Source organism: Esox lucius, chromosome 1, assembly GCF_011004845.1.
Source record: "Esox lucius isolate fEsoLuc1 chromosome 1, fEsoLuc1.pri, whole genome shotgun sequence".
Taxonomy (NCBI): Eukaryota; Metazoa; Chordata; class Actinopteri; order Esociformes; family Esocidae; genus Esox; species Esox lucius.
This window is the reverse complement of record NC_047569.1, coordinates 38,178,607-38,193,492: the sequence shown is the minus strand read 5'-3', so window position 1 is coordinate 38,193,492 and position 14,886 is coordinate 38,178,607. Positions and strand designations below refer to the sequence as shown.

At 41.1% G+C, this 14,886-nt stretch overlaps 1 protein-coding gene and 2 non-coding genes across 6 annotated transcripts; all 3 read right to left on the bottom strand.

The window, feature by feature from the left end:
- Window positions 1-7,937: 7,937 nt before the first annotated feature.
- On the bottom strand, window positions 7,938-11,476 carry LOC117593712 (CDP-diacylglycerol--inositol 3-phosphatidyltransferase 1-like). 4 transcript variants are annotated; one of them, XM_034289496.1, is made up of 6 exons: window positions 10,601-11,461; window positions 10,383-10,478; window positions 9,661-9,773; window positions 9,046-9,147; window positions 8,663-8,721; window positions 7,938-8,571 (listed from the first exon to the last, which is right to left on the bottom strand). In XM_034289496.1, the coding sequence occupies exons 1-5, from the start codon at window positions 10,638-10,640 to the stop codon at window positions 8,665-8,667; spliced, it is 408 nt and encodes a 135-aa protein (XP_034145387.1). In that variant the 5' UTR covers window positions 10,641-11,461; the 3' UTR covers window positions 7,938-8,571; window positions 8,663-8,664. The 4 variants fall into 4 exon arrangements, 2 of the variants coding, with proteins under 2 accessions (XP_034145387.1, XP_034145396.1); XR_004575117.1 differs by having other exon boundaries at window positions 8,663-9,147; window positions 9,429-9,773; window positions 10,601-11,476; XR_004575119.1 differs by lacking the exon at window positions 9,046-9,147 and having other exon boundaries at window positions 9,429-9,773; window positions 10,601-11,474.
- A 2,791-nt stretch (window positions 11,477-14,267) lies between these two features.
- On the bottom strand, window positions 14,268-14,339 carry trnat-ugu. Its single transcript has one exon. It is a non-coding gene; the product is annotated as a tRNA-Thr (tRNA).
- A 430-nt stretch (window positions 14,340-14,769) lies between these two features.
- trnat-ugu lies at window positions 14,770-14,841 on the bottom strand. Its single transcript has one exon. It is a non-coding gene; the product is annotated as a tRNA-Thr (tRNA).
- Between the last annotated feature and the right edge of the window lie 45 nt (window positions 14,842-14,886).

Genomic DNA, 14,886 nt, shown 5'->3' with positions numbered 1-14,886 from the left:
GTCTATGTCATTCAAAATAGTGGCGGTCAGCCAAAATCGCTACTTCCATGTATAAGTCATGCAAAGACATCAAATTTGTTCTCAGCAATGAACAATGTTGGATGACTTAAGGTCTTCACCCATACTACAATTTGATTCGAAATCATAAATGTAAACATTAAAGCAACCAAAAGGAAAACTTATTCAGCTTTCACATAATGTTTTATCATCCCAAACTGAACATGCTTGTGTTGGTAAAATTACCACAGGTGAGAACAGGCTAAACACTCGAATTTAACCCTTGATATAATGTTAAGGGTGGCGGAAGCCATCCCAGTGGACCTGCCCACCCTTCCTGAAGCTCTGAGCTCCACACATATATGGTGAGCCATTTAACAAGGCCAAATGTTTGTTTATGATCCCCAGACCATACTATCAATTTAGCCTACATCGTTCGTTAACTGAAGATTCAGATTTAGTGTCCAACCTATCTAATATTTTCGCAGTTTGTAAAAATGTGCTTATCAGTATCTATACAAAAACTCAACATTATGGTGGAAATTAAGAAACTCTTAAGAATGGCACTCCAGGCAGAAAACAGATTTATGACGTCACTATAATCAAGGTACAATGAGAAATCCAAAGGAAACTCAACGTAGCCTTAAACACCTTTACATCAGTCCTTTACTCAGTTAGAATACATTGTGCATAGAAATTTCCACAACACTGCCCCTATACTGGAGTATGAGGACAGTTATGGCTTCCCTAGCTTAAATCCTTTTCATTAATCCTGTCCTAAGATACATGAACAAAGCCCTACCCAGCACAATTCTCCCTTGTGCTCTCCAGTACAACCTGATCACCGGTGAAGCTTGGTGCGATGAGTGCGTGGCAACCATGGCAGCCAATCACAGGGGCCCACAAGAAGTTCATTTTATGGTTGAAAACATTATAGCAAGAAGAACAAAATTCTATTATGATTAATTTGCTAGATATTATTTAGTTTACATTGAATTGACAAACAACTATATTTGTTTTGTTACTCCATAATGCATTTGTATGATGACCAATATGTTTCTGTGGGGGTGTAACCAGTGTTGACAGATGCAGAGGTTTCCAGATAGTGTTGTATAGTAGAAATAGCATTTGTGCTGTTTTCATGTGGAGACCGTGGGTGATTGTGCAATATTATTGTCAGTGAATCTGGGAAAACCTAGGTGTAATGTTGGATCTTGTTGGCTCATTTGCTAAGAATTTGAGCTGTGGAAAGTAGCTGACTTAACAAAACATAAAAATGGAACGTAGATGTCTGCAACTCAGATGAAAGAAAAGCACTACATTATAAAAAATATAATACAATGATATGTGCTCTTGAGAAACGTCTTTAGTGAAGTAGTTGAGCAGCAGAGGTATGAGAAGATGGATAGATTTGACGTTACAATGACAGGAGCAGCTTCAAGTTAAGGGTGGAATACAGTAATGATCCAGGTCCAACAGCAGATAGCAGTGAAGTTTTGTAACTGTGGGTAGGAATTGTTGTAGCCTAATAACAAGTGTCTGTCCATCATGGTGCATGAAACGTATGTATTTTTTGGGGAGTCGGCTATTAAATATTAATATCACCTGCATCTATCTTTTAGTGGGGAAATCAGATAGCAATATTTGCACCCATGGGAGAGAAAGCTAAGCTCCTCCCCTTTTCAAACTATGTAGGTGTGTGGATGGGTAGGGAGATGGGCTGAAGATTAGTCAGAGGATAATAATTCAGTTCCAGTGAATTGATTGTAATCTGTTGTGGGTCATGTGAAATAACCTGATAGATTTCAACTGTAGCAGTAAAGATAAGATTTCTCTCTACTTTCATCCAGGTGATTGTGAATTACTCCAGTACAACCCCCATCTAAAAATGTTTTTTCAGAGGTGAAGCTTGGTGCGATGAGTGCGTGGCAACCATGGCAGCCAATCACAGGGGCCCACAAGAAGTTTATATTATGGTTGAAAACATTATAGCAAGAAGAACACAATTCTATTATGATTAATTTGCTAGATATTATTTAGTTTACATTGAATTGACAAACAACTATATTTGTTTTGTTACTCCATAATGCATTTGTATGATGACCAATATGTTTCTGTGGGGGTGTAACCAGTGTTGACAGATGCAGAGGTTTCCAGATAGTGTTGTATAGTAGAAATAGCATTTGTGCTGTTTTCATGTGGAGACCGTGGGTGATTGTGCAATATTATTGTCAGTGAATCTGGGAAAACCTAGGTGTAATGTTGGATCTTGTTGGCTCATTTGCTAAGAATTTGAGCTGTGGAAAGTAGCTGACTTAACAAAACATAGAAATGGAACGTAGATGTCTGCAACTCAGATGAAAGAAAAGCACTACATTATAAAAAATATAATACAATGATATGTGCTCTTGAGAAACGTCTTTAGTGAAGTAGTTGAGCAGCAGAGGTATGAGAAGATGGATAGATTTGACGTTACAATGACAGGAGCAGCTTCAAGTTAAGGGTGGAATACAGTAATGATCCAGGTCCAACAGCAGATAGCAGTGAAGTTTTGTAACTGTGGGTAGGAATTGTTGTAGCCTAATAACAAGTGTCTGTCCATCATGGTGCATGAAACGTATGTATTTTTTGGGGAGTCGGCTATTAAATATTAATATCACCTGCATCTATCTTTTAGTGGGGAAATCAGATAGCAATATTTGCACCCATGGGAGAGAAAGCTAAGCTCCTCCCCTTTTCAAACTATGTAGGTGTGTGGATGGGTAGGGAGATGGGCTGAAGATTAGTCAGAGGATAATAATTCAGTTCCAGTGAATTGATTGTAATCTGTTGTGGGTCATGTGAAATAACCTGATAGATTTCAACTGTAGCAGTAAAGATAAGATTTCTCTCTACTTTCATCCAGGTGATTGTGAATTACTCCAGTACAACCCCCATCTAAAAATGTTTTTTCAGAGGTGAAGCTTGGTGCGATGAGTGCGTGGCAACCATGGCAGCCAATCACAGGGGCCCACAAGAAGTTTATATTATGGTTGAAAACATTATAGCAAGAAGAACACAATTCTATTATGATTAATTTGCTAGATATTATTTAGTTTACATTGAATTGACAAACAACTATATTTGTTTTGTTACTCCATAATGCATTTGTATGATGACCAATATGTTTCTGTGGGGGTGTAACCAGTGTTGACAGATGCAGAGGTTTCCAGATAGTGTTGTATAGTAGAAATAGCATTTGTGCTGTTTTCATGTGGAGACCGTGGGTGATTGTGCAATATTATTGTCAGTGAATCTGGGAAAACCTAGGTGTAATGTTGGATCTTGTTGGCTCATTTGCTAAGAATTTGAGCTGTGGAAAGTAGCTGACTTAACAAAACATAGAAATGGAACGTAGATGTCTGCAACTCAGATGAAAGAAAAGCACTACATTATAAAAAATATAATACAATGATATGTGCTCTTGAGAAACGTCTTTAGTGAAGTAGTTGAGAAGCAGAGGTATGAGAAGATGGATAGATTTGATGTTACAATGACAGGAGCAGCTTCAAGTTAAGGGTGGAATACAGTAATGATCCAGGTCCAACAGCAGATAGCAGTGAAGTTTTGTAACTGTGGGTAGGAATTGTTGTAGTCTAATAACAAGTGTCTGTCCATCATGGTGCATGAAACGTATGTATTTTTTGGGGAGTCGGCTATTAAATATTAATATCACCTGCATCTATCTTTTAGTGGGGAAATCAGATAGCAATATTTGCACCCATGGGAGAGAAAGCTAAGCTCCTCCCCTTTTCAAACTATGTAGGTGTGTGGATGGGTAGGAAGATGGGCTGAAGATTAGTCAGAGGATAATAATTCAGTTCCAGTGAATTGATTGTAATCTGTTGTGGGTCATGTGAAATAACCTGATAGATTTCAACTGTAGCAGTAAAGATAAGATTTCTCTCTACTTTCATCCAGGTGATTGTGAATTAGGCAGATCTTTTATCTAGCCATGTCTCCTACTAAATGTCTTTAAGAAGAGGGAAACAAAATTAATTCTTCTTTTCAAGAATGCAGCAAAATATCTGCTCAAATTAAAGCTGAAAATCTGCACTTAAAGCTCAAGTTCCTTATTTATTTTCACCTCCAATATGGTGTGGTGGACAGCTTAAATAATAAAAACGTTATCACTCTCAAAATACTTATGTACCCGACTGAACGTCAGAAGTATGTCACAAGCAAATGTGACTGCAATCAGTTTATTCACTACCCGCACATGGCCAAATGTTTTGACATCAAACTCTGCACAAAGACAAATTTGACACATATCAAAATCTCTTTCCACACACATATTCTTTCACCCCACAAATTGCTGTTACTCTCAGTTCAAAGCAAATCTGGAATACAGTTCTTCAAAAAAACAATCAGGGTAGGATACGAGATATCCTGTCCTCTTGGGCATGGAATTCACCAGAACTTCACAGGTTGCTACTGGAGTCCTCTTCCACTCCTCCATGATGACATCACAGAGCTGGTGGATGTTGTAGATCTTGCGCTCCTCCACCTTCTGTTTGAGGATGCCCCACAGATGCTCAATAGGGTTTAGGTCTAGAGACATGCTTGTCCAGTCCATCACCTTTACCCTCTACTTCTTTAGCAAGGCAGTGGCCATCTTGGAGGTGTGTTTGGGGTCGTTATCCTGTTAGAATACTGCCCTGCGGCCCAGTCTCCGAAGGGAGGGGATCATGCTCTGCTTCAGTATGTCACAGTACATGTTGGCATTCATGGTTCCCTCAATGAACTGTAGCTCCCCAGTGCCGGCAGCACTCATGTAGCCCCAGACCATGACACTCTCACCACCATGCTTGACTGTAGGCAAGACACACTTGTCTTTGTACTCCTCACCTGGTGGTCGCCACACACGCTTGACACCATCTGAACCAAATAAGTTTATCTTGGTCTCATCAGACCACAGGACATGGTTCCAGTAATCCATGTCCTTAGTCTGCTTGTCTTCAGCAAACTGTTTGCTGGCCTTCTTGTGCATCATCTTTAGAAGAGGCTTCCTTCTGGGACGGCAGACCAATTTGATGCAGTGTGCGGTGTATGGTCTGAGCACTGACAGGTTGACCCCCCACCCCTTCAACCTCGGCAGCAATGCTGGTAGCACTCATACATCTATTTCCCAAAGACAACCTCTGGATATGACGCTGAGCACATGCACTCAACTTCTTTGGTCGACCATGGCGAGGCCTGTTCTGAGTGGAACCTGTCCTGTTAAACCGCTGTATGGTCTTGGCCACTGTGCTGCAGCTCAGTTTCAGGGTCTTGGCAATCTTCTTATAGCCTAGGCCATCTTTATGTAAAGCAACAATATTTTTTTTCAGATCATCAGAGAGTTCTTTGCCATGAGGTGCCATGTTGAACTTCCAGTGACCAGTATGAGGGAGTGTGAGAGCGATAACACCAACTTTAACACACCTGCTCCCCATTCACACATGAGACTTGTAACATTAACGAGTCACATGACACCGGGGAGGGAAAATGGCTAATTGGGCCCAATTTGGACATTTTCACTTAGGGGTGTACTTAGGGGTGTTGCCAGCGGTTTAGACATTAATGGCTGTGTGTTGAGTTATTTTGAGGGGACAGCAAATTTACACTGTTATACAAGCTGTACACTCACTACTTTACATTGTAGCAAAGTATCATTTCTTTAGTGTTGACACATGAAAAGATATACTCAAATATTTACAAAAATGTGAGGGGTGTACTCACTTTTGTGAAATACTGTACATGCCAACAACCGCTCTACACCCATATGCATTTACTTTTCACACACAGGGGGAATACAATGAATATATTAACAGCCTAAACATTGCAATAGCAGGTTTCACAAAGAGCCGAGCAGAGAATGAAGAGAATGCATGAAAAGAAAATGTAACTTCTACTATTGCTTTGACTATTGAAATGTTCACTTTGTCAGTTGATAAACATTACTGTCTTTATACCAAATTTACTGAAAGGGGTAGCAGTTTTTTATTTATTTTTATTTAAACATGTTTTATAAAGGCATTACCATTACTGTACATGTTTGAAATGATTTAATAAATGTTAAAAATACATTTTTGATTTCAGTATTTTCTGTACAGACAGTACTCACAGTAGACAAGCATACAGCATGTCCCTTCAATTACAAATATCTTTAAATGTACATGTTTACAAGGTTACGTTGAACAATTTGAAAATGTTCCCCCACCTTTCAAGTTGTTGAACATAACCTTGTAAAATGTACAATTGGTGAGTATGAGTGTTGTTGGTTGAGGAGCCTTATGGCCTAGGTCCGGAAGTCTGTGCCCCGATGCTCTGATAGTATTAACCAAACGGCAGTAGCGGTGTGAACAGAATAGCTGCCGTTCAAGGCAGTAATGCAGCCTGAGAGGATGCTCTTAATGGTGCACCTGTAGAAGTTAGTGAGAGTTTTTACAGACATGCCAAACGTTTTGAGTCTCCTCAGGAAGTAGTTGCTTTTGGGCTGTTTTCATTGCTGAGTTTGCTTGCCTGGACAATGTGAGGTCATCTATATATGCAGGTACAACCCAACAGGAACAAATGTACTTTGCAGCAACAGAAGATGAAATAAAAAAATATACCTCAAACAGGAAAAGTATAATATCAGTACAGGCAGTTGTGATGCTGTTTAGCCTCCCCTACCTAATTAAACACCTTTCAGTGGCTACATTCAACATAGTAAGTTACATTTTATAAGCAAAAAATAAGTACAATTCTTTGTTGGCCTGTCTGCACATTAATGCTGTGGAAAGACTTTCTATTCACATAATCTCCTCCATTTACTGAAGGAGCTGTGATAGGAGTATGGAGTGCCATCTATGCAGCCAATCACCCCTGGAAACCTTAAAATATTAACTGATCAGTGCTTCAAGTCTCAAAGCCTCATATAAAAAAAAAAAACACATCTTACACTGATACCTGCAGTTCTGTGGAATTAGGAGTCTTGTGGGCAGGGGTGCAAAAATGGGGTATGCAGTATATGCAGTGCATAGGGCGCCGCACGGGGGGGGCGCCATTGTGCCAAAATCATTGTTTGAAAATCTTTCATAAAACGTAAGAAATAGGCCTTATCAAATGCCTATATATTTGTTACAAAATAATGAAAGAAACCATTTTCATTTTACTTTTGTTTAGCATTTTAAATGAGTTCAACATTTATTTTATTATATCAAGTGATTGCATATCAACCGCTAACCCTCTGACATTTGGCCTTCTCTAAATTCTGTCACACAGACACAGTCACATGACCAAAATGTATCGTGGAGGTAAGCGTTCGTCATCTGTTTACCTGCTTCAACAAATCTTCAGTGTAATAATATGAAATCTCAAATTACAAATGTAATAATTTGCCTCTTCTACCTCAGATTTAATAGATTGATTGTTAATAGATAAATATCTCAACATTGACGTATTGCCCAGCCAAAGTTTTTGTACTGAATTACTTGTGGGAAACGACAATTAATGTTCAATTAATGCACTATATTAATGTTCGGTTGCCTAATGCCTACCTTGATGCACTACCTTGAGGTTGGCAGTTGAAGTACGGCACAGTAGAAACCAGTACTTTATTTGAATGTTTTATTTTTTTATTGCAGCCTTCATGGTACAATAAGTGCCAAAACATTTTAAACAGTATTAAATGGCCCCACATTCTAATAGTTGTCATTGCTGTTGAGGATGGATTATACTAAGAATTTTATTGAATTTTATCATGAATCCTTTGTGAGTTTTTATCATAATGTTTACTGAATAATGTGAGATGGAGACCCAAAATACTGAATCTAACTGTAACGAGGACGTGTGTGGAGGACGTCATCGCCGGCCTTCTAGCCACACCGCTCCTCTTCCCACGGCACTGTCCTGTCTTGTTATTGCACACACCTGGCGTCCATTCCCTCATTAGATCGCATATATAAGTTCCTGTGTTTCTGGCTGTCTTTGTGTGGTATTGTTCTATGAGCGGTGTACATTGTGTAAGCTGTCTGCACGCTTGTTTTGCGCCTGTGCGCCTGAGTATTTTACGCGTGCCTTTTGAAATAGAATTTAGAGATCTAAACTACCTCCCTGCGTTGGCTCCTTATTTTACACACCTACTACACCGGTTACACTACCCTCTGTAGCAATGACCACTATCAGAATATGGAACTATTAACACTTAATGTACTTTAAAACACATTTTGTCATTTCCTTTTCCGTTTGTTTGAATTTATGACAAGCACTTTGTTTTGACTGAGATCCTTTGATTCGTGCCTTTTAAAAAGCACATTGTATTTAATTAAAAAAGTTGTTTAATTGTCACTGTGGTGTCACGTTCATGTTTTCTAACATTATAACTCTGATTCAACCAACTCTAGGTTTTCACTAAACCTGCTTTCTAAAATACCCCCAATATTACCACTGGGGAAATAAGAACTGAGTAATACTGCAGTGCAGTCCCGGCCGTCCTTCAGTAGTTTGTTTTCACTAGCTCTTCACCTCTTCATCGGTCAGGTGTTTGATGTGAGCCCATATGCACCATATCTGGAGAGAAATGAGAGTTTAAACATATTGTGTATGTTTGCACAGTAAAACAAGAATAAAAAAACATGTGTGTCAGACAGATGTGTCTTACCTCTACTGAGAGGCCCAGCCTTCCAGCCTTCCTGCAGCCAGGACCAGAGTGCCCAATGTCTGCAGCCAGAGGGGGGCACAGAGAGCCTGGGTGAGCACTCCCTGCTGGTACCCATACAGCCAAAGTCATAGATAGACTGCATTCCCCAAACCCAGTTCTTTGTCTTGAAGCCAATTCCACTGTTTCTTCATTGGAACCCTTTAATCAGGGACTGATGTGGACCTGACACCAGGTGGGTGACATTAATGAGGAGGTTTTAAAGGAAAACCAGCAGGCTCCAGATCTCATAGGGTAAGAACTGTATACCCACCTTTAGCCATGAAGGTCTGTACCCACAGAGGGCTGTCTGTAAATTACCCACTTTTAGCCATGATGGTCTTTACCCACTGAGGACTGTTTGTGAAGCTGTTCGTCCACTGGGCGCCATGGGCATTGTGGTTGCACACAAACACACACCACTCCACTGAAGACACCAGCCAGCCCCACTGGAACAGGACAAAAACATCACACTGTGTGGTGGCATCCCAATCAAGTCATATTGAACCTGTCTACTGTACACAGTACAGTATATAGGGCCTTAACGTGTAGTGGGGCCTTCAAATGTTTGAATCTTGAATAAAGAGGGGAGGGGCCCTCAGAGACTGCCTGTGTACAGGGCCCAGAATTTTGTGCCACATACAAAAAGGACTGTACGTCCTAAAAGGCGCACCAGACGCCAGACAGACACATGCGGTCCCTGTTTGTTGTAGGTACCAAACCTACGTACCTCATAGAGCTGGCCCCACACCATACGTCCAGGGGACATGTGCGGTCCCTGTTTGTTGTAGGTACCAAACCTACGTACCTCATAGAGCTGGCCCCACACCATACGTCCAGGGGACATGTACGGTCCCTGTTTGTTGTAGGTACCAAATCTATGTACCTCATAGAGCTGGCCCCACATCATATGTCCAGGGGACATGTACGGTCTGTTTGTTGTAGGTACCAAATCTACGTACCTCATAGAGCTGGCCCCACACCATACTCCTCCCAAGGTTGTCCACCACCACGTCCAGCCAGGCCCCGAACCTGGAAGTCTGACTGAACCGGCGAGCCGTCCAGCCATCCAGCCCTGGACCACACAGGGACGACGTACAGCTTGTTAATGTGAGTCTCTGCTCTGTTCCCTGACAGTTCAAACTGATACCTGCTGCATTATATAACTAATGTTCTCAGGCATGGCAGAGGTTTGGCAGGATTGGTTTTGAAAGCCAGGCAACCTCTCTGACTCTGTTCACATGTTCTCACTGGCCCCCACTCTCTGCTTCTGTGTATTGTACAAAAACACCTAGAGAATATCGGCTACTATTCAAGGAACAGAATGATAGACAGGTGAAATTATAAAAGACTATTTTAATTTAAGACCTGGACAAACTGAGAGACAGATGAACAACATCTATAGAAATACAACTTTGTGCAGCTTTTCTTTTTGGCACGTATCAATAAAGGTGTTTAAGCACAATATATATTCAATAAGATATGAAGAGGTCTGGTATATAAACCCAGAGAAGCCTTATTGCTATTATAAAACGTTATCAACACAATTAGGCCAATAAAACGTGATGTGGTGTCATGGCCTCACATGCCACAACGGTCTGCCAATCAGCATTCAGGACTTGAAGCACCCGGTTTATACATTGTTTTGAAATGCGGTGAAAGAGTAGCCAATGCACGTTATTACCATCTAGAATGACTGAGATCGAATAGGAGGTGAAGAACACAGCTGGATTGTTGAAGGCATTCCAAGCAGTAAAGATAAGTACAAGACGGATATATCCTATAAAACAGAATGAAGAAAGTAACGTAATTAACAGATTAGCACGAGTAAAGAATGGCACAGTGTTTGGGAACAACATTAGCCAAAGTAGAAAACGAGACCAACGAAACAAATTTTCTCACCAAGGATATTGGGCCAATAAACAAAAACCTCATGCCCCATATTGAGTCGCTTGTTGTTAGTCGGTTACCAAAGTAGCCTAATCTTAAATATGATAATGTCTCCACATCAAACAGAAGCACAGCACCGTCCCGAACAAAGACGCATCCTTTTAGCGACAAAACATATCGAAATCTTGCAAATGAATCACTTATTTTGACTATCCCCACCGGAGAGTTGCAACTCTCATTCACAGGTCTTCTATACATGAACACGTATGGCTCTTCCTCTTTTCTCGATAGGGAGTTGACGTAGCAACATACATTATTGCGGTATCACGGTTACAGCCAAACAACGATGTCGCCCCAACTCTATTTATAAATCGTGCAGACATGGTCAAAAGGTTTAGTTATTTGACCAAACATTACGGTTACACGGGCGATTGGTCGTGACCTTGACCGTGGTGCCAAACGTCGTACTTCCAGGATCTCAGAAACAGCTGAACTCCAGAAATAATCATGCACTTCCGTCTCAATGTAGGAGGCTTGGCCTGTCAACAGACGGATCCTCTTCAGATCATAGACTCAGTGCTCAAATGATCGATCTCTGAATGCACAATTCGTCTAACCTAGAAGCAGAGCGAGACCAAGTAGTGCTAATGACTTTAATCCGGCATCAGATTGTACCGCTGTCTGTCGGCCGCTTTTAAGTCCAGGTTTAAATTACTTTCGATTGAATCTAGTTTATTAAGTTCAAAAGGTTTATTTGTCATTTGCAATAACAAGTTATGGCAATGAAATGCTTGGTTTTCCAATTAAACATTGAACCGGTGATCAAGTGTTAAAACACAAAATAAATGTAGATTAAAATCACTGCAGCCTTCTCTGATATTGTCAGAGATCGTTAGGCTGACTTGCTCCCCTTAATAACATTTGAGATATAGTCCACAGTGTCTGAAACTTTTCAACTAGCCTATAACCTGAAGTGGGAGCCAAAGACCAGTGCAAGTGTATAACCCAGTGACGTATATCCAATAGTGATGTGCAGTTCGCAAACGAATCGTTCGTTTTGAACGAATCATTTTAGTGACTCGTGATTCACAAGTCCTTTTTGACTCGTTCAATTGTATCGTTCATCCGAAAGTTTGACATCGGATTACTACAACATGATCACTTACTTCATACCCGATCCTCCAGCTCAGTTCTCCGATCAACTTCTATGTGCATTCGCAAAGAAAAATAGATCAAGGCAAGAACATCATAAAAACATGTTTATAACTGATAATTGAACGCAGACTATAATAATTAATGTAGTTAGTTGATTACTGACGCCCTGAAAAAAATATATGAAAACGAGCACGGAGCCGCTGCCTTTGCCTGAGTAAAAAGACTCGCGAACGACTGACTCGGTCAGTTTTATCAGACAGCGGAGTTCTACGTTAGTTTTACGTTCGCCAAGACAGATAGACCAAGACAATAGCATAATAAAGACATGTTTGTAACAGATATTTGGACACATGGTAGGTCTAAAATAATTAATGTGGTAGTAGATTTTTGATTGTAATGATAAACACAGATAAAATCATACGCTGAGCCTTTTCCAGCGTTTGATCGTTTCATTGAACGGTTGTTTCGTTCATTTCGTTCATTGTTTTTAGCCCGACGTTAGTTCTACATTGTTGTCAAGCTTTACCAGACCCACATACATCCACAGAGAACCCATGTTGGCTCTGCTCATCCATGGCATTTTACAGTACACCAGAAAATCCTCCATGAGAGTCAAAGGCCACAAGTCGTTAATCTGTCCTCCTATGAGATGTAAATAACTTACACTTATTGTGCACGCGAATAAGTGTAAGGAATATCAGTACGCGAGAGGGACAGAGCACTTGTTAAGAACAATTGAGGGTTGACAGCAACACATTTCTAATGCAACTGCCACACTTGAACATAGAAATGCCACACTTAGACCCTTTATTTGCTTGTAAATTAACTAACTGAGATAAGCTGAGCAATGTCCAGTAACTGTCCAATAACTTTTGGTTCCTTAAAAAAAAGTGCTGTAATTCCTATGCTGTTCACATAATTTGGATGCAGATCCACTCAAATAATAGCTGAAAGTCTGGACTTCAAGCTAGTACAGAACAAAAAAATGCATATTAATAATAGTATGGTGTTGATATGGTTATTAGTAGTATTGTATACACGATCATGTGATGACAGTGAGTTACTCCAGAGGAGCAGAACCTAATGCCAAAACCTGAATGAGTATTGTTGTGCTTTGTTCTTCAATATATGGTGTGAACGGTTGAGGAGGGAAATCTGTAAATGTTTGAGACAGGTTTGAAATAAAACAAGCCAACAACAAAAATAAATAGTTCTTTCTATTATTTTGGTGTGCTGGCATGTGTGTGGAATATGAGTAGTAACTGTGGAATCTGTGTAATAATTTAGTATTCTAAATGTATTATGAATACAGCTCCAGAAAAAATGAAGAGACCACTGCAGCTTTTTCCTTCCTTTCCAAAAAGTCGAAAAGGAAGGTTATGGCCTCCCTAGCTTAAATCCTTCTCATTAATCCTGTCCTAAGATACATAAACAGAGACCTACCCAGCACAATTATCCCTTGCTCTCCCCAATACAACCCCCAGCCCACATCCCTTCTCCCCGACACTGTCATGAAGCAATTCTCTCTCAAAATTATATAATCCACATAATATCAACACATGTTCAACTGAAATGCAGGGATAGCAGCAACAAGGGTCCCGAGGTAGACATGTACATGTAACAACTTTCACCACTCTTTGCAGGGCATTCCGGTCATCCACTGAGCATCCGCCAAACTTCACTGGGGTGCAGTTAGTCAGAATCCTCTTGATTGTGCAGCATTAAAAGTTCACAAGGATCTTGGGAGACAGGCAGGCCTTCTTTAGCGTCCTCAAAAAGTATAGGTGCTCCTGTGCCTTTCTGACGAGGGTTGAGGTGTTGAGGGTCCAGGAGAGGTCCTCAGAGATGTGGACACCCATGAATTTGAAGCTGGACGCACGCTCTACCTAAGTGCCATCGATGAGAACTGGGCCGTGACTCTAGCCTTTAGACTTCCTGTAATCCATAATGAGCTCTTTGGTTTTCTTTGCATTGAGGGCCAGGTTGTTGTCTTCGCACCATGCCACCAGGCGCTTGACCTCCTCTATGTTGGCAGACTTGTCATTGATCAGGCCTACCACCCTGGTGTAATTTCCGGAATGTGACGATGATGTTGAAAATGCGTACAGGAATGCAGTCGTGGGTGAAGAGGGAGTACAGGAGGGGGCCCAGCACACAGACTTGTGGAACACCAGTGTTCAAGTTGGAGGAGGTGAAGTTGTCTAACCTGACAGACTGGGGACTGTTGGTTAGGAAGCCCAAACCATCCGGTGGGGAAGAAGGAGTAAACTATCAACCCGATAGCCACTCGTTGACCTAGAGTACTGCGATCTACCAACTGAGCTATCGAAGGTGGCACCTCCATGCCTGGTGGTGAGCTCTCGCTTTTACTCGGCAAAGGAAGAACAACAAATCCCCAGGCAGCTAGCTACAGAGCCAGGGCAATGACTCCACACTAGCAAGAGCAAGGACATGCTGTTCAACACAATATGTGATCCACCAGGTCGACAGTGATCCGAAAGGGACTACAAGAACAACATTTCAAAGGAACGGACGGGGATTGAACCCGTGCTCTTCGGTTTACAAGACCGACACCTTACCACTTGACCACCATGCCCAGCAGCTTGGCTGTGTTCCTGAAAGTAGGTGATTCAGCAAAATGGAAAATTGACAGTTTTCACATTGCTGAACGGAACAGACTGAGAGAAAATTATCAATCTTCCATTTTTCACTTGGCCACTACACCATGTTCTTCTCCACTTCTTGAAACTCATGTGGACATTGCGAAGAATGGAAATAAAAAACCCCCCCCTTTTTTCAAGTAAGACAATTCCCTTTCTATTAGATGGGGAGTGTACCCAGGAACTCATAGACGCAATGATACGCACACTCTTCAATTTTTACATTCACGAGTGGAATGGACAGAGAGAGAAAGAGCAACCCTCCGTTTATCACTCGGCCACCACAATCCGCTTCCTGAAACTTATGTTGACATTGTGAATAGAGGAAGCAAATAGCCTTGTTTGTTGAAGTATGAAAAAGCCCTATGGAGAAGCTGGGGATTGAACCCAGGACCTCATACATACAAAGCATGCACTCTACCACTGAGCTACAACCCCATGTGCCAGGGACACAGATGTCGCAGTAAATCTTGACAGCGGCGA

What these genes read in the sequence shown, in the direction of transcription:
- LOC117593712 (XM_034289496.1), bottom strand. Translation starts at nt 10,640, where the DNA reads ATGGGGCATGAGGTTTTTGTTTATTGGCCCAATATCCTTG. An exon ending in TTATTGGCCCAATATCCTTG is followed by an intron (nt 10,479 to 10,600) that starts GTGAGAAAATTT and finishes TCTGTTTTATAG; the next exon opens with GATATATCCGTCTTGTACTT. An exon ending in TGTGGGGCCAGCTCTATGAG is followed by an intron (nt 9,148 to 9,660) that starts GTACGTAGATTT and finishes GTCCTGTTCCAG; the next exon opens with TGGGGCTGGCTGGTGTCTTC.